We start from the raw sequence: 26635 nt of genomic DNA, 5'->3' as shown, positions 1-26635 counted from the left end.
AGCCTCTGATTGATGATTTGAAGAAGCTATGGAATAGTGTTTGGACGTATGATGTTTCAAGGAAGCAAAATTTCCTTATGAGGGCAGCATTGATAAGCACTATTAATGACTTTCCAGCGTATGGCATGTTATTTGGTTGGAGTAGCATGGTCGATTAGCTTGTCCACATTGCATGGAACATACGGAGTCATTCCAATTGAGTTATGGTTGGAAAAGTAGTTGGTTTGACTGTCATCGATGGTTCTTGCCTATTTATCACCCCTTTAGAAGAAACAAAAAGGCATTTCGCAAAGGGCAAGTTGAAACGGATATGCCCCGGCCGAAGTTGACTGGATCACACGTTTGGAGAAGAGTGAAAGACTATCCAAAAGTCACTGAATCTGGACAGAATAGGATAGATGGGTTTGGAGAATGGCATAATTGGACTAAAAGAAGCATATTTTGGGATCTTCCCTATTGGAAAGACAACTTGCTATGACATAACCTGGATGTCATGCACATAGAAAAAAATTTCTTTGACAACGTCTTGAACACAGTTATGAATGTTATTGGTAAGACAAAAGATAATGACAAAGCAAGAAAAGATTTACCTCTGATATGTGCACGAAAAGACTTAGAGTTGAAGGCGCAAGCTAACGGTCGATTCTTCAAACCAAAAGCAAACTACACCATCTCAAAAGATGAGGCAAGAATAATGTGTGGATGGATCAAAGAGCTTAAAATGCCAGATGGATATTCTTCTAACTTATCCAGATGTGCCAATGTACAGAACGGTACTATTCAAGGGTTGAAGAGTCATGATTGTCATGTATTCATGGAGACTTTCATCCCTCTTGCGTTTAGTTGTTTGCCACAACACGTGTTACATCCACTGATAAAAATCAGTAACTTCTTTAAAAATTTGTGCTGCACAACACTAGAGGAAAATTGCCTAAGAAAGATGGAAGGAAATATCCCAATTATTCTCTGCAAATCAGAAAGAATATTCCCTCCTGCATTCTTTGATTCAATGGAGCATCATCCAATCCATCTTGCATATGAAGCTTGGCTTGGGGGACCTGTGCAATACAGGTGGATGTATCCATTTGAAAGGTTTATTGGAGAATCCAAACGTTCATTTAAAAATATAGCTAGAGTAGAAGGCTCAATTTTTGCAGCTTACTTGCACAGAGAGACAATGTATTTTTGTTCACATTATTCCAAAAACTTCATGTTGTCCCCCGCTAATGTCAGAAACGAAATGCAATGGCAAGCTGAACCACGTCAAGGTTCATTATCAGTTTTTCGTCAATTAGGCCATCATGCGGGAAAAGAACTCACTCATTTGTTAACTGGTGTTGAATTCAACTCTGCTCATGTCCATGTATTTGAGAAACAGGTAGACTTCGTTTTACACCAAGAGGGGGGAGGGGTGAATTGGTGTTTGTTCAAAAACAAAATCTTTTCGCAATCTTTATACAAAAATGCAAAGCTTTTTGATCTTTCTTGAAATGCAAGTAATGAAAATTTAATGCAGTAAAAAAACGCAGTTGACTGCTAAACAAACAAAGTCGACTGGAAATAAAGAGTGCAGGGATAGAGAAAATCAAATACTGGTTTTTATACTGGTTCGGCCAATAATGCCTACATCCAGTGTCTTTCCAACCCAAGAAGCAAATGCACTATAATGGTTGCGGGTTTTACAACAAGGAATTTATGGAAGCACCACGCAAAAATATAAATCTCCTGTCTAACCCAAAACCAAAATATAGCTGCACAACAAAACCAGAATTGCAGCAAGAATCCCCTCTTCTGCAATCTGAACCCACATCGAACAATCCTGAACGTGTAACCAGCACTCTTCACAGGATGCCAAGCCTATCACAGCAGACTTCACAGGTTGCCAAGCCTTCAATCAACACAACAGTCTTCATAGGATGTCAAGCCTTCAAAGATCAATCAAGAAGCACCTTCCTCGTGCAGATTATGATCAAGCAGTTAGAAAAATTGACTTTTACCTTTGAATCTCTCTCAAGAAAGATCACCACCGTCTTCTTAGAGAATTCTTGGAGCTGTTAAAACAGAGAATTCAATCTGAAACAGGAAAAGAAAATGTCAGATCACCAAAAGTCTCAAAACAACTCATGTTCTGTCTATTTATAGTTTTCTGTTAAACAAATTGCTTCTCAATCGAATAGCCTACTAATTCAGTCGACTGTATTAAAACAATTATAACAGATGGTCAACATATAGGCTCTCAGTCAACAAAATTCAAAACACATTTATTACAGTTGACCAAGTCATCAATGCTTAACTAACTTTTGAAAAATATAGTCGTTGGAGTGTGTAAGCATAACAAAATTCCAAATAGATCAGTAACAAAGTCGAATATGCAATATACAATGTCGACTAATACATGTAAAACACTTTGAAATTCTTTTCAACTCAAAATCTCACATAGCACAGGTTCACAAAATCTGTACAAAGATTTTGGCATAGTCGAATCCATTATAGGTGTATTCGACTGGACTAGAACTTTGTCACAACAAATATAAGTTCACAAAGGTGCTTGTGATCTTTTACTTCCAGAAATGTGAAATAAAATGTTTTCAATCAATTAGTTCATATTCCACATATTCATACAAGCATGTTCCACAAATATATCACACAATCAATCATAGGAACATACATCACAATACATCAAAACATGCTCAACAGATATAATCGTTTATTCATAATACTAACATGTAATGCAACAACATGTGTATTGTTATTAAGCATTGTGTTGTCATCATCAAAAACTAGTTTGATATAGAGTTTGTGTTGTCAACAATTTCAACACATGTCTTAATCAATTGTAGTGAAATTAAGTCGTACCTTTAGTATGTCATCATCCAACTCTTACCTTTGCAATGGTTAAATTGTTATACACTAATTCATTTCATTTGTACCAGCTCATTTCTTGTGGCTGAGCAAGTCGTAGAAGGAAATGCTTGTGCTAGAATACACTCAAAGTTTCCCTAATGGTTTAGAAATTAGGTCCGTACTGTTTCCTATGTTTTGAGCAAGGTTAATTTGACTCTTGCTTTAAAATTTTTTTGGTATCTTTTTAGGTTTTTAATCAGGCATTAATTCCCACGGTTCAAGAGTTAAGACATCTATCGAATTGGCCAATGAGATGTGTGAAAGAATGACACACTTACTTCATCAATGGTTACAAATTCCATACACATGAATTGTCTAAAGGAAAGAAAACAACAAATTGTGGTGTGTACGTCAAGGGCCTTATAGAGGGTTCTTATGATGATTTCTACGACATCATTCATAAAATATATGAGCTAGAGTACAACAACACTACTTCTCCAAACAGAGTAGTACTTTTTTATTGTGAATGGTTAACCATTCACAATAAAAAACTCATTACCGAAGGCCCTTGACGGGCATTACCGAAGGCCACAATCCCTCGGAAAACGCCACAAGACGTCACTAAAAACTCATTACCGAGGGTCCGGCGACGGTAAAAAAGCCCTCGGTAAATTACCGAAGGGTTGTGGCCTTCGGTAAATAAAAGAATGAATTTTTTTAAAAGACACACCCCTGGAACATTATAATTTACACCCCTGGAACATTATAACTTTTAAAAGTCAAGCAAAAATATATCTGAGAAGGAAAAGGCACGAATTTAAACACTTTTCTAAAAAAATAAAAATTAAAGAATGAGATTCAGGGCCAAAACAACAGTATAACTGACCAAGGTTTAAGCATCTACACTACACATAACAGAAGTACAACTGACCAAGGTTTAAACAACTAAACATCTACATAAATCTGTAAGAAGAAAATGCCCTACACTACACTACACTCATGCCAGAGAACTAGTTGCATCATGCAACTGCTTGGATTGTTCCATTTGATCTAAAGCCACGACCCTTCCATGATATCCACCCTGCTGTCGCAACTGACCTACAACAAAAGTTATTGCCACATAGAGCATCTTAATAAGCTTAAAAATTAAAGTACTGGGTGGAAAATATCAAAAAGTTGAATTGGACAAGATGATTGAATATTTCCCCTTCCCAATCATCTCTACAAAGCCTAAATCAAAACAGAACATATCTTCCTGTAAAAAAAAGAAAATTAAATATAATAAATAATAAAATAAACTGAAAAAATGTACAACATAAGAAAATTAAGAAATAATAGAAAAATAAAGAAAGCCTTAAATAATGTATTATCATTAAATATAAATTAGGTTCATAAGTTATAATCCTAATAAAAACCAAAGTAGAAAAGCCTTTAACATATATTATTTGGGTGGTGAGATAACGGAGATAGAAGAGGTGGCTCTTTGTTTTGTTCGTGAGTGGGACTAAATCATACACACTAATATTAACAATAGTTTAGCCTCACCAGAAATTTCAGTTGCAGAGCCCATTGCAACACCTAACGATATGTCCTGCATCATAAATATATTTTTTAAGTTAAATACATTTGACATGCTTAACTTTGTATGCAAAATTGAAAATTATGCTTATGCAAATCAATCACAAACTTATATCTTCACGTAGTCAAATGTCAATAGACCACTGTAATGACAACATCACTATCCTATACGAGAGAATAATCTGTCACAAGAATCCCGTGAGTTGTAATAAAGATTATAGAGAAACTAGTGAGATATAACAATAAAAGGCTTATTATCCCACTAGGTGATGACAAGGGATATACAATGAGATAAAGAAAAATGCATGCAACAGTCAATTACTGATTACCTTGACAAAGTTAAAAATGCAAGAGTATCTAACAAGAGAACAAGCTTACCTTGGCTAGTTTTATCACCAATAGGATAAATTGCTTCACTGATCAACAATTGTAACACTCACTCTGCTTTTGAATGGAACCTGGATGTGGAACCTTTCATAATATTAAAGAGCAATGCCTCAACACCTTCTCTACACAAAGATGGCTTCTTCACAGCATCGTCAATCAATCTCCTGATTCCTGACCCATGAAACAAAATTGGAGTTTTGCAATCATAAAAACATATCAACAAAAGTTTAATTACAGAGAGAAAGATTTAACAAGAAAGCAATTTAATTAGCAAGACCAAGAAAATCATGGGAACTAATTAAAAATACAGAAGACAAGACTGAAAATAGAGAAACTGAAAGTAGTCAATGGCACGAATACCTCTTTCTAGCTGCTCGTCTGGGGAATTTCTCAAAACAAATGACATAGCTTCTGCCATGAACTGTCGGACATATTTGTTAGGATAATACCTTAGTTTTGGCATCCCCTCAGCAGAAGGTGCAGACACCAAACTAATGCATAAAACATAAACATTCAATTTAAAACAAGCAACATGCATATTTTTCATTGAATATAAAAACCGGTGGCGTGATAAGAGATATTATTATTCTAGTAAAACATGGAAATGTTGACTGACATAAACAATACCTGTCCACTTCCCTCCACAGCTGATGGAGCAACAGGAAGGTAAGGATTAGTATAGTCTCTGGATAAAGAAAAATAATCAATTATAAATTGAAAAAATATTATCACAGAAAGAAAAAAATTAGGCAACTAAGCTAAAAAACCAACAGGAAAAATTATTGATAAATAAAAGAAAAAGGTGCTGCAAAACTTGGGATCCTGTAATTCAGCAATACCTGCTCCTGTGACTTTGAAACTTCACACTTAAATCTGAATGTCCAGAATACGTGATCCTAAGGGTACATGGTCCCATATGCTCAGGAAGAAGATACCTGATACCAAGCCAAGGCTAAAGATCAATAAACAGAAACAACACAAGTTGGGAAATACTAAATATTATTTACTGTTCTAATACCTATTAGTTTGCAGTTTAACTCAAACTTGTCACTTTTTATTTTCAAGATCAGTTCAATAGGAACAGTGGTTTGTGTAGCCACGTTGTCAACCAATCCAATGAACCATAAAATTACAAAGAAGTGGAAAAACAGAGTCTACAAACTCCAAATAACGAGCACTTTCTTCTTTCTTCTGGTCACAAACACATTGTTGCAATTGGCATTGGCCTTCACCATTTTTTGTGACTGTATGGCAACGAACCGCTTCGAACAGAGAGTAAGGAATGGAAGAGCGCCACCCAGCAACGAACCTCCGTCAGCGTCTACACCACCAAACTCGCGCTGTCGAACTATAGCGTCGAACTGGTTGACCGCCACCAAAGTTAAAACCCTAAGTCAATGAGTGAGTTTGACGAACAGGAAGGAAGTAGTTCTGCTTTTGGAAAATCTGAGGAACTAATACTCAAATTTTGAACTTATAGCATCGCAGGCATTACCGAAGGGCAAAAGCCCTCGGTATTTAATTTCACTGATAAATAACTGAAGGCCTCGAGGTCGTCTGTAATAAACCTTCGGTAATACGTGCTTTTATTGTAGTGGTTTGATCCTTCTAGAGCTGGTACTAGAGTGGATCCTAGGTTTAACATTGTTGAACTCAACTTGAGAAACAGATATGGACTGTTTGATCCTTTCATTCTACTAACTAATGTCAAACAGGTTTATTATGTGCTATATCCACCATTCCGCAATATTGACAAGCGTGGTTGGGCTGTAGCAATACAAACCAAGCCTAGAGGTCGCATTGACTCAAATGAGGTTGAGGAAGATGTTTCCTACCAACTTGATCAAATGTCACAACCACAAGAAATTGTTGAAGTTGAACGTATAACCGGATTGGGCGACCCTGATGGTGATGGAGATGAATTAGAAGCACCAATAGATGGTGATGATGATGAAGAAGAAGATGATGATGATGATGATGATGAAGAAGAAGAAGAAGAAGAAGAAGAAGAAGAAGAAGAAGAAGAAGAAGAAAAAGAAGAAGAAGATGATGATGATGATGATGATGACGATGAAGAAGATGATGATGCTGAAGAAGAAGAAGATGAAGATCATGATGACGATGATTGAATGTTGGACATTTATTGTAGCAAATTGAACTATCATTTCAATAGAGTTATGTAAAATACCATCTAAAAAGTTGTATGCAATTATTTTACATTCACTTAAATTTGTAGTGATCCTTCCTTATTCTTTTGTATTGTTTCACTTTATTTGTAACCATTTCTATGCAGCAATGATAGGAGAAGGTTCAAATCGTCCTGATAAAGGAAAGGGGGTAGCAAGGCCTAAAGAGAGGCAACGACAGGCCCCAAAGTATGTACTTAGGGTGCCTACTACACTACCTACCCCTGCAGTACACCCGCGTCCTTTCTCTACATACACCATCCTCTTACCTCTGCAGTACACCCGCCTCCTTCCTCTGTAGTACACCATCCTCCTACCTCCGCAGTACACCCTCCTCCTACCCCTACAGTAGATCCTCTTCCCCCCTATGATTATTACCCCCACTCCTCCCCCCGACCTTACTTCTACACCTTCGTCATCTTCTAGACCACCTTCTGAGATTGCCACACTATCTGCTAATCTAGATTCAGCTGGTGATGATGACGGTGTTGATCCGCCCCTCCATGATCGACCATGGATTGAGCCATATGGAAAAAAGGGTAAGACTTTAATCCTTTTTTAACCATTTTTTTGTTTAAAGATTGTCTTATTTGAAATGACTTTTATTTCTTTGTATGCAGGTTTCTTCCATCCAGGGTTGCTTCCCAGGCCATCACACGATTGATTAAGCAACAATATTTGAGTCCATGGCCTACTTGGAGAGCAATACCTAAAGACGAAAGAAAGTCATTCTGGGAGCGTTTTAAGGTAAACAACTTTAAAGTAATTGTCATTCGTATTATACTATGTTCATTAATCAATGTTTGTTTTGTTTATCAATGTACAGATGAAGGTGCAGTGGAAAACTGAACATGAAACACAAATACATAGAAATTTCCACATGAAAGCATCTCATCGACTCTCAAACATGTTTAGGGATGCCCGACTTGCAGGAGAGCACCCTCACTGGTTGGGCAAGAACATTTGGAACTCCTTGCTTGCTCATTGGAATTCAGCAGAGTTACGCAAAAAGTCTGCTAACATAATGAAAAAGGTGGCGCCCTACATACTGGTGGGTCGATCATGATCCATGAGCATGCCATTCGTATGGTAAATTTTCCTTAATTTTCTGTTTCTTTCATATATAACTTATCTATTTTATATTTCATATACACTTCTAACTCTAAATTATGTTACAGGCACAAGCTCTAGGACGGGCGGTCCATGTTGATGAAGTCTTTGCACAGACCCATGTTAGGAAGGGCACTAATGAATTTGTTGATGAAAGATCTCGGAAGACTCATGTAAGCAAATAACACTACTACTATTAGTAATCTTTCATTATGTTATTGTATCATTCCCTAAAATTGCTTTTAATATTTGAACAGGAAGAATTTTCTACGAGACTTTCACAGGTTAGATCTGAACATGGGTCAGCTCCTACACTAGATGATACGAGTAATTCAGAAGACGACATCCGTAGGACACAGTGCTGGGTCAGCATCATTGGTAGGAAGAAGAAGGGACGAGTGTATGCTGAAGGACAACTTACTGCAAACTATACAACATCGAGAGGAGGTACTCTGAAGCACCAAACTTCTTTTTCCACCACTACTGCTGACGAGGCCGTTGTTCGCCTCACGTAGGCACTAGAGCGACGTGACCAAGAGATCACTAATTTGAGAGCAAAGTTTACAAACTTTAAGGCCCTGGTCATGAGTGTGTTGCCTCAAACTGCACAGGATCAGCTCATTGTCCCTCCCTCATCACTCCAACCCTCATCAGTCCAACCCACACCAGTCCAACCATCTATAGAGGAGCAGAATGATGAAGATCATTATGAAGACTATGTAGGAGCAGGATGATGAAGATCATTATGAAGACTATGTAAAATCTTAGTTTGATTTTGTTATTGATCATAATTGTTAAAACATAGTGATTTTGCTACATTATGATCACCAGTACATTTGGATGTTATTAGTACATTACGATTTGGTACATTATCTTTGCTTAGAAATGGATGATTTTGCTACATTATGATATTCTTAGAATGTAATGTACATTATGATTTTTCATCAATGAACGAATGATTTTGGGATGCAGAATATGCAAGTCTGTTTGTGGTTTGAAACTTTTATGCAGGTCTGTCTGTGTTTGAATATTTTATGCAGGTATGAGTGGTTGGATAACAAAGACAAATATCACTTATATTTCAGTGGATGTAACCGAAGGCTTTACCGTGAGTTTTTGTCCTTCGATAATTACCGAAGGTCGATGGTCCTCGGTAGTTACCGAGGACTTTTGCCATTCGGTAATTACCGAGGGCTTCTGGCCCTTGATAATTACCAAACGACAAAAGCTCTCGGTAATGGTTAGGGACAAAGGCTTTTCCGACGACTTTTTGATCGTCGGCAAGTCGTCGGTAAGTGTTCTTTAACCGATGGTTTCCAACATTTTCCGAGGGATTATGGCCGCGGATAATGCCCTTCCTTAACTAATATGTCTTTTAATTCTCCCTATATTTTTATGTTTTCTTTTAATAAAATTTTCAAAAATTGATGTTTAACACGAACATGTTGAGAATAGAGAGATAAGCCAATATTGTATCATTACATTTTAAACTAAATTTAAACATATATTAATATTTTACGTAAATAAAATAATAAATAAATTACGGTCATTTATGTTACATTAATATATACATTAATTTGGTGAAATATATTTAATGATATCACAAAAAATATAACGCATGAATTAATTTATTACATTGATGACATTATTTATTAATTAAATGCATACATTAATTACTTTTCTTATTCTAAATCTTTTTGTAACGAAAATTACTGCAATAATTAATATAAAGTTTAATCATAGTTATCGAATTTTAATCAATGACAAAATAATAGTGTTAGTTGTCTCTGAATATTGAGTTTAGAGAAATGGGCAGCAGCATGCACAATGATGAAGACGAGGAAGACGCAGACATAAAGTTTTCAAAGAGGGATGAGATTATCTCAAAATCAAATCAAAAGGTATTCTATATATAAGCGTTTGATCAATATCCACAACTTTTGTTATTGTTGTGTTTTATTTAGTTCTTCAAATTAAGAAATATTTGGTGTGCATTTTCCTAACACAAGCCTTTTATCACCAATTACAGCATCATGATCTGGAAGATTATAAAGAGATGGAGAAAGTGTTTAGGCACAACTATATGCACAAACTTATCAGCTTGGTATTTTCCCTTTTCTTTATCTTATTTCACCAATATCTAGTGCTCCAACGGACATTTCTAAGGAAAATAATGACATGAGCATCTGATCTGAAGTGTCGCACAGTGCTGAAATGAAATTGTTCATCGTATATGTGTTGGGATACAAATAAAGTTTCATATTGAATAAAATAAGAGACAAATATTGGTTTATATACACTTAATATATTTTCATTGATTATAAACAAAGTCTTACATATTTTTCTTTAAATGGGATATGGTGAGAAGATTATAGAATGAGCTTTTTTATCTTTAGTTTGAAATGCGAATTCAAACAAAATTGCACTTAACCTCTCAATGTAATGTTACATTTCATATGATGTAAGAAGAAGAAAAAGTGTGATTTCATTATGAATGTAATAGTAATTTGATCTTGAAACAATACTCCGACAAATTTGATGCATTAACGTAGTTGACACTGATCAATGTTTATATTACGTACGTGAGACTATTAATTTAGTATAATTATATTAAGAAATTCGTAGACTGTAATGAACAACAACTGTAATACAATCAGTTAATTGTGACGCTATTGCACCTGAAGGCTCTCAATACGATATCTACATCTTCAATCTAAACTAATTCACTTTGTTCTCACTGTAAAACCAAACTTCAACTTATTAAAATGAGAAAAAAAAAATCCCATAACAACTTCTTATACTAATTTGATTCTTATCTATCCATTATAATAAATTAAAGGCAGACAAGTTTCATATGTATGAACACTTTTTGTTTTGATTTTAATTTTAATTTTAAGTGAAAAACATGAATTCTAATTATTTTTCATATCTTTTCTACTTAAAGGGAAAAAAAAATGTCTTTATAAAGAGCATTACTATCTTTAATTCCAGAATTAACCTATTAACATACAAATAAGATAAAAATAATCACACAAAATTATAATATGAAAACTCGAAATTCGAAGAAAAATCATGAGTTGTCTAAAAGAGATAAATGATGTCAATCCATATAAAAAAAAGATAAAAACACTTGATTCTGTTACATACACATGTTTCTAGGGTTTAGGTAATAACGTCGAAGCTAGACATGCTTTAATTGCTACCTTGAATATGCATTAGGTTTACAATTATTATATCCCATCATCTACATTGTTGATGCAATTTAAAAGTTGTTCACAATAACAGCTGCCACCATAACTCCATTTTCTGCAACAACTTTTCCTCCAACTCTTCCAATAAAGCATTGTTCTTTGATTCCAGAAACAGAAATGGCAAAAGAACAATGAGGGTCGTTGTTAAGGGTTGATGATAAAGAAGTATTATGTATGTAGGTACCAGTGAGGGAAATTAATTTGAAAGGTCCATAAAGAGTGAAAGGAGAAGCATAATAGTGAGAGTTACGAATAGTGACATTGGAAACAGTTCCTGATGCGTTCAGCACTATGATGCTAACTTGGTGATGACGAGCGAATTTAACAATTGTCCTAATCACATCATAGGTTTCAGGAACTTCAATGAAAACAGGTTTTACAACATTCTTATTGGCTTTGTCAATCACAAGTAGTGGTTTTGGCTTGTTCTTAGAACCTACGGGTCTACCAAGTTTTTTCTTTCTTGATAGATGGTGGTGACGAGTTGTTGAAGATGATGGTTTCTGCAGAGAGGGTGAACCAGCAACACTATCAGTATCAGTGGAGTGGTCAAAAGAAGAAAGAGAAGAGGATGATGGAAACACAATATCAGATTCAACCATTTTTTAAGGGTATATAGCATGTATTTCTCTGAGATTGAGATGGATGAAGGCTAATGAAAGAGGTATATAAAGAGAAACAGAAAGGGAGAGAGAGAAGATAAGAGTTACGTTTCTAGAAGAATTAAGGAGAATAAATTTCGTACAGTTAAAGAAAAGAAAAAGTTGTAGGATTGTGTTATTCTTGGAATTATGAACAAGTGAATTTTTAGGTTACAGTTTCTTTGAATGGGGAGTTACCAACTGGTGGTGATGAACAAAATGAATGATGTTTCTGCAGAGAGAAAACTGTGTGATTTGAGATGGAAGAAGGATAATGAAAGCATTTCTTGATATTGTCGTCACAAAAGAGGTTAACTAGTAACAGTCAGTTAAAGAAAGTTGCAAGATTAATGAATCTTTTATGTCAAATTTTTCTGCCTTTTCAAGATAATTATATATATATATATATATATATATATATATATATATATATATATATATATATTCACATGTAAGGTTTAAGCCAAAAAGAAGTTTCAAGATTTAAGGGTTTCTTTATATGCATGGAACAAAAGATTTTAATGTTTATAGGACTAGTCACATGATCTTAAATTCAATTTTTTGTTTTCTTTTTATGCATATAATTTCTTATTGAAAAGTGCTGAATAAGATTGAGACTAGTTTTAGTTTACAGTAAAAAGAAATATATGGATTTTTCTTCTTCTTGATTATATTTTGTTCAATGAGTTTTTTCTTTTCTATATTATCATGATGACTTAAACTCATATAATTTATTTTATATTTTGTACTGATTAAAATTCGTTATGATATACAAGAGTCACGAAAAATACCCTTTTCCTCTTCTATTACGGTGAAGTGGATCTTATTATAAAATTCTATGTAAAGAAGAATTTGTTTATAAGAATAGAATTATAATATATTTGGTGATATTTTCTGTCACTAGTGGAAAAACGCTGTTTAACGTCGATTATTTTGGGCTTTTGACGTCACGTAAGGAAAGGACGTCTATTCCAATGACGTTAACTTTACATCAGTCTGGTAATGACAGACATCTATATAGACGTCGGCTATGTACAAATCCGACGTCTACAAATATGTCAAGCGTAGCCACAATAGACGTTAACATAGACGTAAGTGGTCAACAAATCTGACGTCTGTGCGCGCTGGATCGTTTTGTCCTCTGTTACTTATTGGACGTTGCTTTTCGCATGAACCGACGTCTACTGGGTATTTTTTTTTAATAAACATTTTATTTTTCGAATATAACCACACCTGAAATTCAGAAAAATTTCTTAGAACAATTGTTTATAATAAAGAATTGTTTGTTTGAGCTATAAATAGATAAAATTCAATCAAAGATCAAAAAAAGGAAATTATAAACTTAAACTAAACCTAACTAATAGAAAACAGCAAAAATAAGTCTTGCTCTAGTTCCACTTTTGGAGAAGATAAGTTGCCCACTCGTGCCTTAGCTGCTTTATCGTGTCTTCGAGTAAAGCAGATATATTGTTGAAGCGCTGCACAATTAAGAAATATTGATTATGGTTTGATATATGTTCAAAAGAATTAATTGATTCTTGATGTTTCCAAAGTAAGACTGATTATTACCTCATTCCAACTATGTGTAATGCCAGCTCGAATGATGGTCTTAATCCAAGACATCACATAGTAACCACATTCCCATGAATCTAGCTGTCTGTTATACTAAAATGACAAACTAAATATAGTCAAGAATTAAGATCATTGAATAATGAAAATAAATGAATTAAAACTATAAATGCACCAAACCTTGGGATACAAGACTTGATTTAGCTGATCTCGAGATTTACCCATTACTCTATTTACATTAAAACAGAAAGTAATATGAATATAAGTATGAAATCATAAAAAATTAAGGCCTACATGAATTTAAAAGTCAATTTTAGTGATACACTTACCCTTGAAGCATGGTTTTCAAGTCATTTTTCATCTTCCTTTACAGTGAACAGAAGAAGACAATTGTACTTTGTTTGGGAATTAGGACCATCAGCTGCCAGTGAACCCTGTATGGAACATCATAAATAGTTAGTAAACTAATTAAGGAAACATTTAATTACCTTTTACATTAAACAACACATACCCATCAATGCATGGCACAAGGTATATGTCTCTGTTTGACTCAGCCATCCATGTTTGCAAATAATCTTGTTTGATTTGAGCTATGTTACCACAACGTTGAATGGTCTGAGGTTCAACAAATCCGTAAACGGAAGACCGACCTTGGTCTACAATGACTGTCTCCATGTACCTATAACAACAAAGTTAACTTGTTACAAAGTAGGCATCTAACTTAAACTATTATGGTTAACAAAATTAACTATCTTACATGCACCAGAGTTGAAGAACGGAAATATTCAACTCCTTGTCTCCCTGGATGATCTCCGATACATCATTGAATGTGATATATACTGGCATATGGGGGGGGAGACCAAATACTCGTAATTCCCAGTAATTTGTATTGATCCTTTGTTGAACTTGGGAACGTTTGCCAGTAGCTTTGCTATGGGATTATCTTCTACTTCAGCCGTGTCATCACCATCATCATATTCAGGTATTGGTGCATCATGCATCGACTGCTTTTGAGGACGTGTGAACTGAACATAAAATTTTCAAAGTCATGAACAAATGTTTTTAATTGATAATATAAAATTAGTGAAGATAACAACATTATACATGTTGTGTACCAATGTGTGTGATAACCAATGCTCTAGGCCAGGATAAAAAAGTTCCTATCGCCTCCCCCACAAATTGAACTTCAGGAGTCGGTACAGGCACCTGAGCCTGTGCATCCCGAACCTCGTCAATCATGACACGCACGTTGTCGGGTGATATGGGAACACCATGAATAGTCTGGCCTCCCTCAACTACTCGTCCGACAACCACAATGCGTGCGGGATCCCCATCAACCAACAAGTCATACTGACCAATGTAGTCAGTAGGTTCAACAGCAGAGCATGATCCTTTGGTGCTGGCAGGAGGTGGTGTGGGAGTTTCAGTGGGCACACCCACGGTGGCCTGCGTAATGGATTGCAGCTTCTCTTCCAGTGCTCTTTGTATTTGTTTTTGTTCTTCTAGCTGCTGAGTGAATCGTTGCTCCATTTGACGAATTCTTTGTTCCCACTGAAGATCCATCTTCTTCAGTGCCTCCTGATTCGTTGATTGAGTTGTTTTTTGTACAGGGCCAAAGTACTCTCGAAGACCAATGGACCCAGGAACTGCACGTACACGTCCTGGGTGCTCCGGTTTGCCAATGACCGTTGTTAAAATGTCATCCCTACCTTGGGGAGTAAATGTTCCCTGTGTCTGCTGCTCAACCAACTCATCCTGCACATTAAAAAATTTACATTACTTAAATTGCAAGATATGATAAAAAGCCAATAAAGTAATGTTTACAATTTCAACTTACAATTCTCTGTGAGATCGCTACGGCTGAGGCAGATGTCATGTTCCCATCAGATTTCGTCCGAGCAGCCTTCCACATCTCGTACCTTATAGGTGGAGGTGCTAGGTCCGGGGACTCAAGCCCCAACTCATCTGCTCGATCCTTTCTAAGTTTCTTTTCCAGTTTCGCATAACCACCTCGTGATAAGACGTGTGGTGCATCATTTAGCCTTTGCCTTTCTTGGGCGGCTAACCTTTTACCCTGTAAAACAATTTTTACGCATAACTATATAATAATAAAAACTGCTTTGAAGACGTTGTTGGTTAAGATTAATACCTTCCATTCCTCAGTCTCTCTAGATTGACGAAATTGGATCCATTCTTCTTCTGTGAAGGAATAATTCTAAGATGGATTCTCATGTTGTCTTTTTCCAAATACATACAACGTGTCAGCCTTGTCTTGAAATCCCTCCACATCTTACATATGTGCGATAAGATTTTCTACCTCATGTCCTGGGTGTTTGGAACATCATATTTTAGCTGTTTAAAACAAGGAACGTGTGAATGACATAATAAGATCAAAGAAATAATTATATCAAATTTGTTTTAAGTAACCATACCTGAACATCTTGCCATAAAAGGTTCTTCTCGACCTCTGGGACGTCATCCCAAGTTGCATGAAGGATAAAAACATGAGTTTTGGCTATCTTACCCAGATAACTACTAAAATTATCAGCATTTGGCCCTGAGGCCACACCGGTTCTTGGGTCAATCTCAAGATGTTTCCTCTGCCCAGGAACCTGTCCGGATGTCGCTTCTGGCAAATGTGTCACTCCTCTTGTACGTCTGCTATGTGCTGATGCTGAGTCTGAGGTCGACGTACCTGAAAAATATATACAAGGTTAGTTATTATGAATTGAAATTGAAATTTTCATGTAAATATAAATTCGTAGAAAGTATAAACAAAAAACAAGATGCTACTTATTAAGATATTGTTTTCTCCTAGATCCCTTCATCATGATCACTACGAATTGCATGTATGTCATCGGCAACGTCATCAATTGAGTCTTCAATGGGAGTTGATGTGCTACATGTTGGCTGAAGTACACAAAGAGATTCTTCATCATCAAAACCGTGGTGGTTTTTCCCTTCCAAAACCACTAACCATTTTTCGTTCGCTGGATCGCTGACGTAGAATATTTGCCTTGCTTGACTTGCCATAATAAATGGTTCATTAGTGAAACTCATTTTTTTTAAGATCTACTAATGTGAAACCAGAGCCATCTGTAATCATTCCAGAATTTATATCAACCCATTTACACTTGAGTACAGGGACTCTAAACCTGACATAATCCACCTCCCATATTTCTTGTATTACTCCAAAATAACTAATTGATGCAATGATTGGATTTTTGTCTTTAGAACTAGAGAAGTGAACTGACTCAGCTTTTAGTGTAACCCCACTATTTTGAACTCTACTTTTGTCATCTTCTTCCTTTGTTTGAAAAGAGATATTGTTAATATAGTACCCACCATATGTAATGACATCTGTGTTCGGCCCCCGAGATAACCTCAATAGAGTTTCAGAAACATTTGGAGTCGCATAAATCTTTTTCTTAAACCATGGTAAGAAGGTTTTGACATGTTCATTAAGCTGCCATTTTTCACTCATTCTTGGGTGTGATGCCTTTATTTCATTAATGTGTTCATAAATGTAAGGAATAACATCATCAGTGTTGTTTGAGATGTACAAATGAGCTTGATCAACTTCTTGTCTACTTACATGTTCAATCATCACACCACGACCCTTACCTTCATATTTTCCTTCATGTATGCTCTTCGGTAGACCCACTGGTTCACAACTTGGCATGTAAGCTGAACAAAATTCAATGGCTTCTTCTGCAATGTATCGCTCAATGATTGAAGCTTCTGGTCTATACTGATTCTTGACATATCCCGTTAAGATTTTCATGTATCTTTCAACAGGATACATCCACCTTAGGTAAACCGGCCCACATATTCGAATTTCTCGGACTAGATGAACGATCAAATGAACCATGATATAAAAAAAAGGTGGAAAATACATCTCCAATTCACATAGTAGACTTATTCCTTCATTTTCCAATTGATCTAAACATCTAGGGTCAACAACTTTCTTGCAAATGGCATTAAAAAAAAGGCACAGACATGTCAGAATACCCCTAACAGAAAGAAGTAATATGCCTCGAATAACAACTGGTAACAATTGTTGTATCAATATATGACAATCATGAGACTTTAAACCAACTAACTTTAGCTCTTGCATAGAAACAAGGTTACTAATATTAGAAGAATAACCTTGTGGAACCTTCACACTTCTTAAAGACTTACAAAAACTTCTTTTTTCTTTTTTAGAAAGAGTATGACAGGCTGGGGGCAAATAGGTGTGTCTACCTATTGTCTGTGGATGTAACTCTGTTCGGATTCCCATGTCAGCCAAATCTTGTCTTGCTTTTATTCCATCTTTGGTCTTCCCTTTCACGTTTAATAAAGTTTCGATGACACTGTCACAAACATTTTTTTCTACGTGCATCACATAAATACAATGTCTAACATCAAGTCTAGACCAATAAGGAAGATTAAAAAATATTGATCGTTTCTTCCAAACATATTTTGCATATGTACTTTTACGATGTTTTCCAAATACAATGTCAATGTCTTTGACTTCGTTGTACACCTCTTCATCATTCCGGGGTCTGCACACAACCTCATCCTCGGCACTGCCATTGAATGACTTTTTTCAATCTACGATAAGGGTGATTGCGAGAAAGGAATTTCTGATGTCTTGTATAAACCGTCTTTTGACCATGCTTCAATTGAAGGTAACTAGTGTTTTCTTAACAAATCGGACATGCAAAATGTCCTTTAACACTATAACCGCCCAAGTTTCCATAGGCTGGGAAATCATTTATAGTGCAAAACAACATTGCACGCCAACGGAAATTCTCTTCAACATCTGAATCAAACACTTCGACACCTTCTTCCCACAACAATTTCAAATCATCAATTAAAGGTTTCAAGTAAACATCAATGTCATTGCCAGGTTGTTTAGGACCAGATATCATCATTGACAACATGACATATTTTCTCTTCATGCACAACAAAGGAGAAAGATTGTATATCATCAACATAACTGGCCATGAAATGTGTTAGCTACTTAATTTCCCATACGGATTCATGCCATCAGTTGCAAGTGCAAGTCTTAAGTTTCTTTGATCTGAACAAATTCTGGAAATGTTTCATCGATCTTCTTCCACTATGGTGAGTCTGCTGGGTGTCGAAGAAGATTATCGCACTTTCTTCCTAAAACGTGCCATTTAAGGTTCTTTGCGTCCTCCTTAACAGAGAACATACATTTGAACCTAGGTATTATAGGCAAATACCACATGACCTTACTAGGTGCACCATCATTACCTTCTTCAATAGTGTTTTTGTCAGATTTCTTTTCAAAACAGCTTAAACCACATGTTGGACAATACTTAGTGAAGCAAACTCCTTGATGTACAAAACACAATCATTGGGACAAGCATGTATCTTCTAATATTCAAGACTCATTGGACATAAAACTGTTTTGGCCTCGTAATTTCGAATAGGAAGAGTATTATTTTCTGGAAGCATGTCCTTCAGCAACTCCAACAACTCCGTGAAACTTTTATCGGTCCATCCGCTCCTTGCTTTTAAACTGAACAACTTCAAAGTTGCAGATAAACGTGTAAAGTTCGTGCAGCCTAGGTACAACGATTGCTCAGAATCATTGATTACAGAATCGTACAAATTAGCTCTTCTAAAGTTATCTTCACCAACATCACGTATCATGTCCTCTAAATGATCACTCATCCATTCTTCTACATAATTTGTTCCTCGTGACGTCATAGGTTGGTCCAGTACTTCTCCATGCCAAGTCCAAACCGTATACGTTCTCGTTATGCCGAACATGAATAGATGATCATGCAAATTGGCCAAGTCTTGTCGTATTTGATTAAGACAACGAACACAAGGACAAAAATATGTCCCGTTCACAAACTTTTCCTTTTCTTTAACATATTGCAAGAACACCGAAACACCCTTCTCATATTCTTCAGAGAGGCGACGTGCATTCATCCAGCTTCGATCCATACTATGTTCGTAACATACTTCATCAGTATAAAATTGGATAATTGGACAATCGGACAATTCAAAATTTAATACAAACGATTAAAAGATTAATCGTTTGTGTTAAATTTCAAACGGGAAATAAGTTTTCACTAAGTGATTTCATACTAATGCATGTCAATTATAATAACACAACTAAACTTAATCACATGCATATACTAACAATTTGCAAACACATGCATATACTAACAATTTGCAAACACATGCATATACTAACAATTTGCAAACACATGCTTACCTAAACGTCAATATGAAATCATAAAAAAAAAAAACCAATAAAATGCAAATTGAAAATGCCAACATCATACACAAAAGCCAATAATATCCATACAAATTAAGTTTGCAAGAAACAACCTAACCTTTTTAGCAGATTATATATAACCAAATGAGATAGCTGTCGTAGTGCACGCCCAAATATAGGTCAGAAAAGTAGTCCAAGACAGTCGAAAATGCAACCCAACAAGACGTTTGAAACTGCAACAAAACGCAACGAAATGAAATTATGATCGGTTCAAATGAAAGCTTTTTCATCAAAGACTAATTCAATCGGAGAAAAACTAAATTTAAATGGTCAAAAACACAGAAAACAAACCTCTAATGGCGCGACGAAGAAGACGATGAATAGTGGAAACTGCTCGCGGGTTCGCATTCTGAAGTTTATGTCACTCTAGACGTCGGTTATCTGTCGCGACAGACGTCTGTAAGGTTATAGACGTCTGTGCTCTCACTAATTCAACGTCTATATGATTTAAATATTAATATTGGCGCGGATTATAGACATCAGGTATGTGCACAACTGACATCTAGTTGGACATAGTCGTCGGTTGCATGGTAACCAACGTCTAGTTTGTAGCATAATCATTACAGTTTCACCTAACTGTCAGGTTATAGACGTCCCTTATGGGGGGCACCGACGTCTATGTCTCAGACATTAATGGCACCCAACTACCTGTCAGGTTATAGATGTCCATTGGGGGGCACCGACGTCTACCTCGCGACTTTTCACCATCTATGAGACCTATAGATGTCGGTGGTTGTCTTGTGGACGTCTATAGGTCGACTATTCACCTTACCTGGCAGCCCTTTAGATGTCGCCTTATAGGGGGACCGACGTCTAGACTTCTTAAGGCATCGGTTAGGCCAGGGACCGACGTCTACTTGCCCTACTTAATTACGAATTTGCCATCGGTCATCGTTTTACATCAGTGCACATAACAACCGACGTCTATGTGGTGACGTTAAACAGCGTTTTTCCACTAGTGCGTACATTTTTTCAGTATAGGTTTATTTTTGATTAATTATTTTAATTATGCACGTGTTTTATTAGTGTATACCATTTTTATTTAAGTTTTTAAATAAAAGTCATATATCAACCAATTAAGACAATGAGAACATGTTTTAGGTTTGGTGATATAAGCTAAAGTACTAGAATCTAATTCTAGTTTCAAATCTTCTAAAAAAAAATTCAATTCTAGTTTAAATTCTTTAATATGTTTTCAGTGGGTTTTTGTTGATTTTAGTGCTTTGTACAACTTTGATTGATGTTGTTGAAGGTTGCTAAAGGTATAGAAGTCCATAACAAGCAATTAAATGCATCTATCATAACTTGGTTGACTTAAAAACTAGAAGTACCTGTACTTTAATTTTTCTCTGTGCTAAAATTCTTTGACTGGTCTATTTTGAGTTTGGTCATGCTAAGTCTTCTAATTCTATCTTTGTTTTGTGCATTCACACTTCTTTGAGTTATTTTTAATAATGTCTACTCATTTGATTCATTCAAACTTGATTATGGTGGTGTGGTTGATGCAAAATCTACACAATTTGAGTTATTAGGTGTCATTTTCTGTGCTAATGTGATTTTGTGATATTTGACAATTTAAAGAAGTCTAATTTGTTGTTTTAAAGTTATTAAAACATTTCAATTGAAATCAAATTCTTTTGTGTACAAAGGAGTGTGTTCAAACTTCCATTTTGAGTAAAACTAGGAAGTAGAAGGGTTAATATGTTGTACAGTTTGGTTTTGAACCTAATTATAGTTCAAACAAGTTTAAATTGATGAATTAAAGTTGTTGAAAGTGTTACCAAAGTGTCAGAATCACTTGATGATAACGGTTGAAAAACCGTTATTTTTATACTTAAATTTGACACTAAATACACCCATTATGACTTAGAAACTAGCTTGAAATCATGCATTTTGCTTAAGTTAGAGAATAAAAGAGTCAATGATGGTTTTCTTGGTTTTATTCTTGGTTTTCCTTGTTTTGGCAGGAACTAATATAAATTGAATGAAGGAAGTTGAAGTAGTAAGGAGTTGGACATAAGAGAAGAAGGAAAAGTGCTTAAAAGAAGAATCCCAGGCACCGTTGAGCGCAAATCCACCACTGAACGCCAGCCTCGTGAAGGAGTTCTCTGGCCAACGCCTAAGCACCAACATTGAGGGGAAAATCAAGTGCCACTACCATCGCTGAGTGGCACTTTCACTGCTGAGTGCCAACCTCTTTAGAGAAGTCACCGTCAAATGCTTGAGCGTCAACGCTGAGCAATCCTTATGAGTATCGCGCCTACTGCTGAGCAGTAATCTAGAGGAAAACGCCAATTGTTGAGGCAAATCGGCAAGTGTGTCGAGTCACACAAGTAATATAAAATGGTCAAACCAAGTATCTTATCCCAGAGGACTCTCGGCGCTGAACAATTGTGTGAAAACAAGATTAATTAAGACTCAGAATAAAAGAGATCATGGTTTGTATTGCAAAAATAATAAAATAAAGCAAAATAAAATTGATCAGTGGCAAAAGAGCACAAAGATGAGCTGAGGTTGATCAATATGAGATGGATATGTTGTTGGGGTTAGATTTCACCAAGTTCCCTCTCATGTATATAAGAATTATTCTTTATTCATTAATGCTAACGTCCCTTACTAAAACACTTAAACCCGATGTCTCTGTAAATAAGCTTGTCCCTAATTACTAGTTCATACAATTCCTAACATTCTTGGTAAAAAGATATGAAGGTCAAGAGGTTAAGACTACTAGACTCATACCCTCATGTCTGAGCAATATAACCCTTAGGAGTAATTTATCAAGGACCGTAATTGAAAGGAACTTGTCGGCACTCATGCAACTCACAAATCATGCTATTATATAAGCAAGCAATAAGAACAGATAAATTACTCTAACAATTATTGAAAAAGCATATGAGATTAAGAATCAATTCAAATACATGAGAGTTTACAAGGTTACATCATTCCCTAACAACAAATGGAAATTAGTTCCCCATAAACATGGGGGAACTCTATGAATAACGAAAGAAAAGAAAGAATGGAAGACTAAGAATTGGCTAAGAATGTATTGCTATGCTCTTCTCTGCCAGGGATACAAAACCTAGAGCCCTAGGGTCCTTTAAATAGTGTCAAACGCGTCCCAAAGTGCAGCCCGGTCCGAAAGAATCAAAACAGAGCAGAAATAGGGCCCGATCCAAGTGAGATATTGCCCAAGCGTCGCACGGAGCTCGCCTGGGCGAGAATTGAAGCTCATGTAAGGCCTGGGTGTCAGATTTGGACGCCCAACATTCAAACGTCCACAGCTCGGGTGTCGGAGCCACCACCCGGGCGACCAGCGCTGATGTTGAACGCGTAGTTTTTCATTCCTTGTCGCTTGGGCTTCGCGTTTTCCCTCCTCTTGGTGCCTTTTTGACCCTTTTTGAGCTCGATCTTCTTGGCTTTTCACTTTTTCTTCCAGTATTACTTCAATCTCTGTCAAAATAAGGGGAATTTGTTAGAAAACTATTGAAATCAATCTCAACTCTCTTATTCACACATTTTATTGAAAACACATGAGTCCAAGCTAGTTTCTAAGTGAAAAAGGGTGCTTTTAGTATCAAAATCACATAACAAATAACGGTGTTTTAAACCATTATCACAACCCTAAACTTAGAACTTTGCTTGTCCTCAAGCAAACAAAATGTAGCTTAGCTTTTCAGAACAATCACTACAATGACTCAACCTTTTTCAAAAACTTTTTCAAGACAAGGAATCACTTTTATCAATTTCAGCATAGGATCTCAGTCAAGATGTGCAGATGCTTCAGGATCCATGTGATGTATTTTTTTAACAGGTGTTATCCTTAAGAGTGATCAATTAACCAAGCAGAGATGCAATAAAAAATTCAAAGAACTATTCCTCACCAGGGAAAGTGTTTCACTCAAGCACTCAAAAGCATATCACTCAAGGACTCAAAAGTGTCTCACTCAACTCACAAGTGTATGGTGTGGTGTTTCTCTCTGTTATCACAATGTCACACAAATTAATTTTGTCTTTCATTTAACCACAACCAAAAACACTTACAAGCATGTTATCATCACAAGGACTTTTTATGGCTTGTAACTTGGTTGGGCTAAGAAGGAAATTGGTTTTTCTGGTCAGCAAAGTTCCTTGAGTTAAGAGAGACATTTATGTAAATACCACTTAAGAACAAAACTCTCTTTCCTTTTCCCAGCTTTCCCTTGCAATGAGCTCTTTCTTTTCTTTTTGAATTTTTCTTTTCTCACTTTTTTTTTTTGCATTTGATTTTCACTTGCTTTTGTCTTTTGATTGCTCACTGCTTAGAGATAATAACAAGGACATAATTTAAAAGCAAAAGTTCCAACAAGCAATAACAAATAAAGTGCGACAATAACACAACTGAGAGAAATCCTATTCTAAACAAAGGTGACATCCATCAGTAGATGTCAAGTACATCTCATCACTTATCACCCTTCGAGTCATATCCCATGGCCGAAGTTCCAACTGCTACATTGTCGCCACCCTCTTGTGGTGGATCTGTGGGCCATGCTACTCTGGCTGCAAAGTCTTCTTGTGAGATAAAATGTCTCTCAGGGAAAGCAGACGTCAATGTCCTCAGCAGCTCCTGTTCCCCTCTATAGAGGGCTGTCATCCGAGCCTCCATTAGGGACATATACATTTCCCTCATCTAAAACGAGGCAGCCTCATGAGTTGGTGGCTGTGCTGGTGATGGTGTTCCCTTGTGTGCCCTTGGCACCTGCTGTGGAATCATGGCTGGGTCTTGTTCCCTAGTCGCACAGTAGTAGGTGAAGTAAGCATCGTCTAACTCCTTCCTTGGGCTCTCCAAGGGTGGCGTGGACACATCCACACCCATCATCTCACATTGATGAGTGATCAAAGAGGGGTGCCCCAATGGGGTCCTAGTATGCAAGGTGCGGGTGCAAGTAGTAGGTGAAGTAAGCATCGTCTAACTCCTTCCTTGGGCTCTCCAAGGGTGGCGTGGACACATCCACACCCATCATCTCACATTGATGAGTGGTCAAAGAGGGGTGCCCCAATGAGGTCCTAGTATGCAAGGTGCAGGTGCAGCTCCTGATCTCATCTTCAATGACCGATCTAATGTTAACACCATGCCCACTCATAATACAATATAAGAGTAGAGCTCTCGGGCTAGTGATATCTGACATATGCGAGCAGTAGAGAATGTTGGCTTGGGTGAAGGTCATCCAATATTTAGCCACTGGAGTCAAGAATGTCCTCTTGAGGTGGGTCGGTGCACCAGCCCTGCTTCGCTCCAAATGCCCTCCAGGTGAGCATAGGGTCCTCTCCACATCCTCACAGTCAGCTCCCTCAGTCATAATTTACTCATACTGGCATCTGCCTCCCTCCCAATCGGTCCCCAAAAAGGTGTTGATTATTTCAGCATCAAAGGGGATCTTCCTACCTCTCACATAGCTAAAGTATTTCTCCTGTTCTCCTCCTAACGCTTTAGCATTAGAATAAAACTCTTTCACAATAACAGTGTTGGCTGAGGTTCGGTAGGTGCTTAGGTTCAACCATCCTCTATTGGTGATCTCCTTTCCAAACTGAGGAGCCGAGGCAGTTATCAGACCCACCTTACGTTCCATGAGCAGCTTCTTACCCTCAACTATTGGAAAATATCTCTCATTGTACAAATTTTGAGAATTAGTGCTTTGTGAGATTTTGAAAAGAAAAGAATTTCAAAATGTTCTTACTGTCGAAGTCAACTATGTGCGCCACATATTCGACTATATTAGTTGGTTGCTTTGAAATTCTATTATGCTCATGTATAGTAACGACTATATTTTCAAAAGTTAGTTGAGCATTGATTGTGAGTCAACTGTATTAAATGAGAATTTATTTTGGTTGACTGTATGCTACTGGTCTAACATAACTGTTATAACTGTCTTGACATAGTCGACTAGATTAGTAGCGTATTCGACTAAGAGATAATTTGTTTAACAGAATTCTATAAATAGTCTGAGAACAAAGTTATTTAGAGACTGTTGATGATCTAACAATTTTACATTCTGTTTCAGATTGATATCTCTAGTTTATAGAGCTCCAAGAATTCTCCAAGAAGACCGTGGTGATCTTTCTTGAAGGAGATTCAAAAGGAGATTGTCTGTGCACTCATTGATTGATCATATTTTGCATGTTGAGGTGTATCTGGTTTGATCAAGATTCTGGCTTGGCATCCTTGAAGATTTCTGTGTGTACCTGTTATGACTATAGGGGATAGACTCGTGGAGTCTGGTTCACTTTGAGGATTGTTCAAAGTGGAGTTTGACGGAAAATTATCTTTTTTGAAAAATAAGAATGCAAATCTTTCTTGAATCTATGGATAAAGGAATCTTGGATGCAACTTTGAATGGTCCATTTGTGCCTACCAAAACTGTTGATGATAAAACTGTTTTAAAACCTTTTACTGAGTGGTCTACTGATGAAAATAGAATAGCTCAGTATGATATTAAAGCTAAAAATATTATTGCCTCTACACTAACTGTTGATGAATGTTTCAGGATATCTCAATGCAAATCTGCAAAGGAAATGTGGGATGTCTTAGAGGTAACACATGAAGGCACAGATGAAGTGAAGAGAGCAAGAAAGAATTCTTTGATTCAAGAGTATGAACTTTTCAGGATGAAGGCTGGTGAGACTATCTATGATGTCCAGAAAAGATTCACACATATTGTTAATCATCTCATGGCTCTTGGGAAGGTGTTTGATAAAGAAGAAATCAATATCAAGATTTTGAAGAGTCTG

General features: G+C 36.4%; 1 protein-coding gene and 1 long non-coding RNA gene across 2 annotated transcripts; both read right to left on the bottom strand.

Moving 5' to 3' along the window:
* Positions 1-4939: 4939 nt before the first annotated feature.
* On the bottom strand, positions 4940-5773 carry LOC111242132. The gene is made up of 3 exons (XR_002668991.1): positions 5649-5773; positions 5170-5494; positions 4940-4980 (listed from the first exon to the last, which is right to left on the bottom strand). It is a non-coding gene; the product is annotated as an uncharacterized LOC111242132 (long non-coding RNA).
* A 5594-nt stretch (positions 5774-11367) lies between these two features.
* LOC106765898 (AT-hook motif nuclear-localized protein 17-like) lies at positions 11368-11958 on the bottom strand. Its single transcript, XM_014650668.1, has one exon. The coding sequence runs from the start codon at positions 11956-11958 to the stop codon at positions 11368-11370; it is 591 nt and encodes a 196-aa protein (XP_014506154.1).
* Between the last annotated feature and the right edge of the window lie 14677 nt (positions 11959-26635).

Source organism: Vigna radiata, chromosome 7, assembly GCF_000741045.1.
Source record: "Vigna radiata var. radiata cultivar VC1973A chromosome 7, Vradiata_ver6, whole genome shotgun sequence".
In the NCBI taxonomy this organism is placed as follows: Eukaryota; Viridiplantae; Streptophyta; class Magnoliopsida; order Fabales; family Fabaceae; genus Vigna; species Vigna radiata.
Note: the sequence above shows the minus strand (reverse complement) of the source record. Positions and strands in the feature narration are given on the sequence as shown.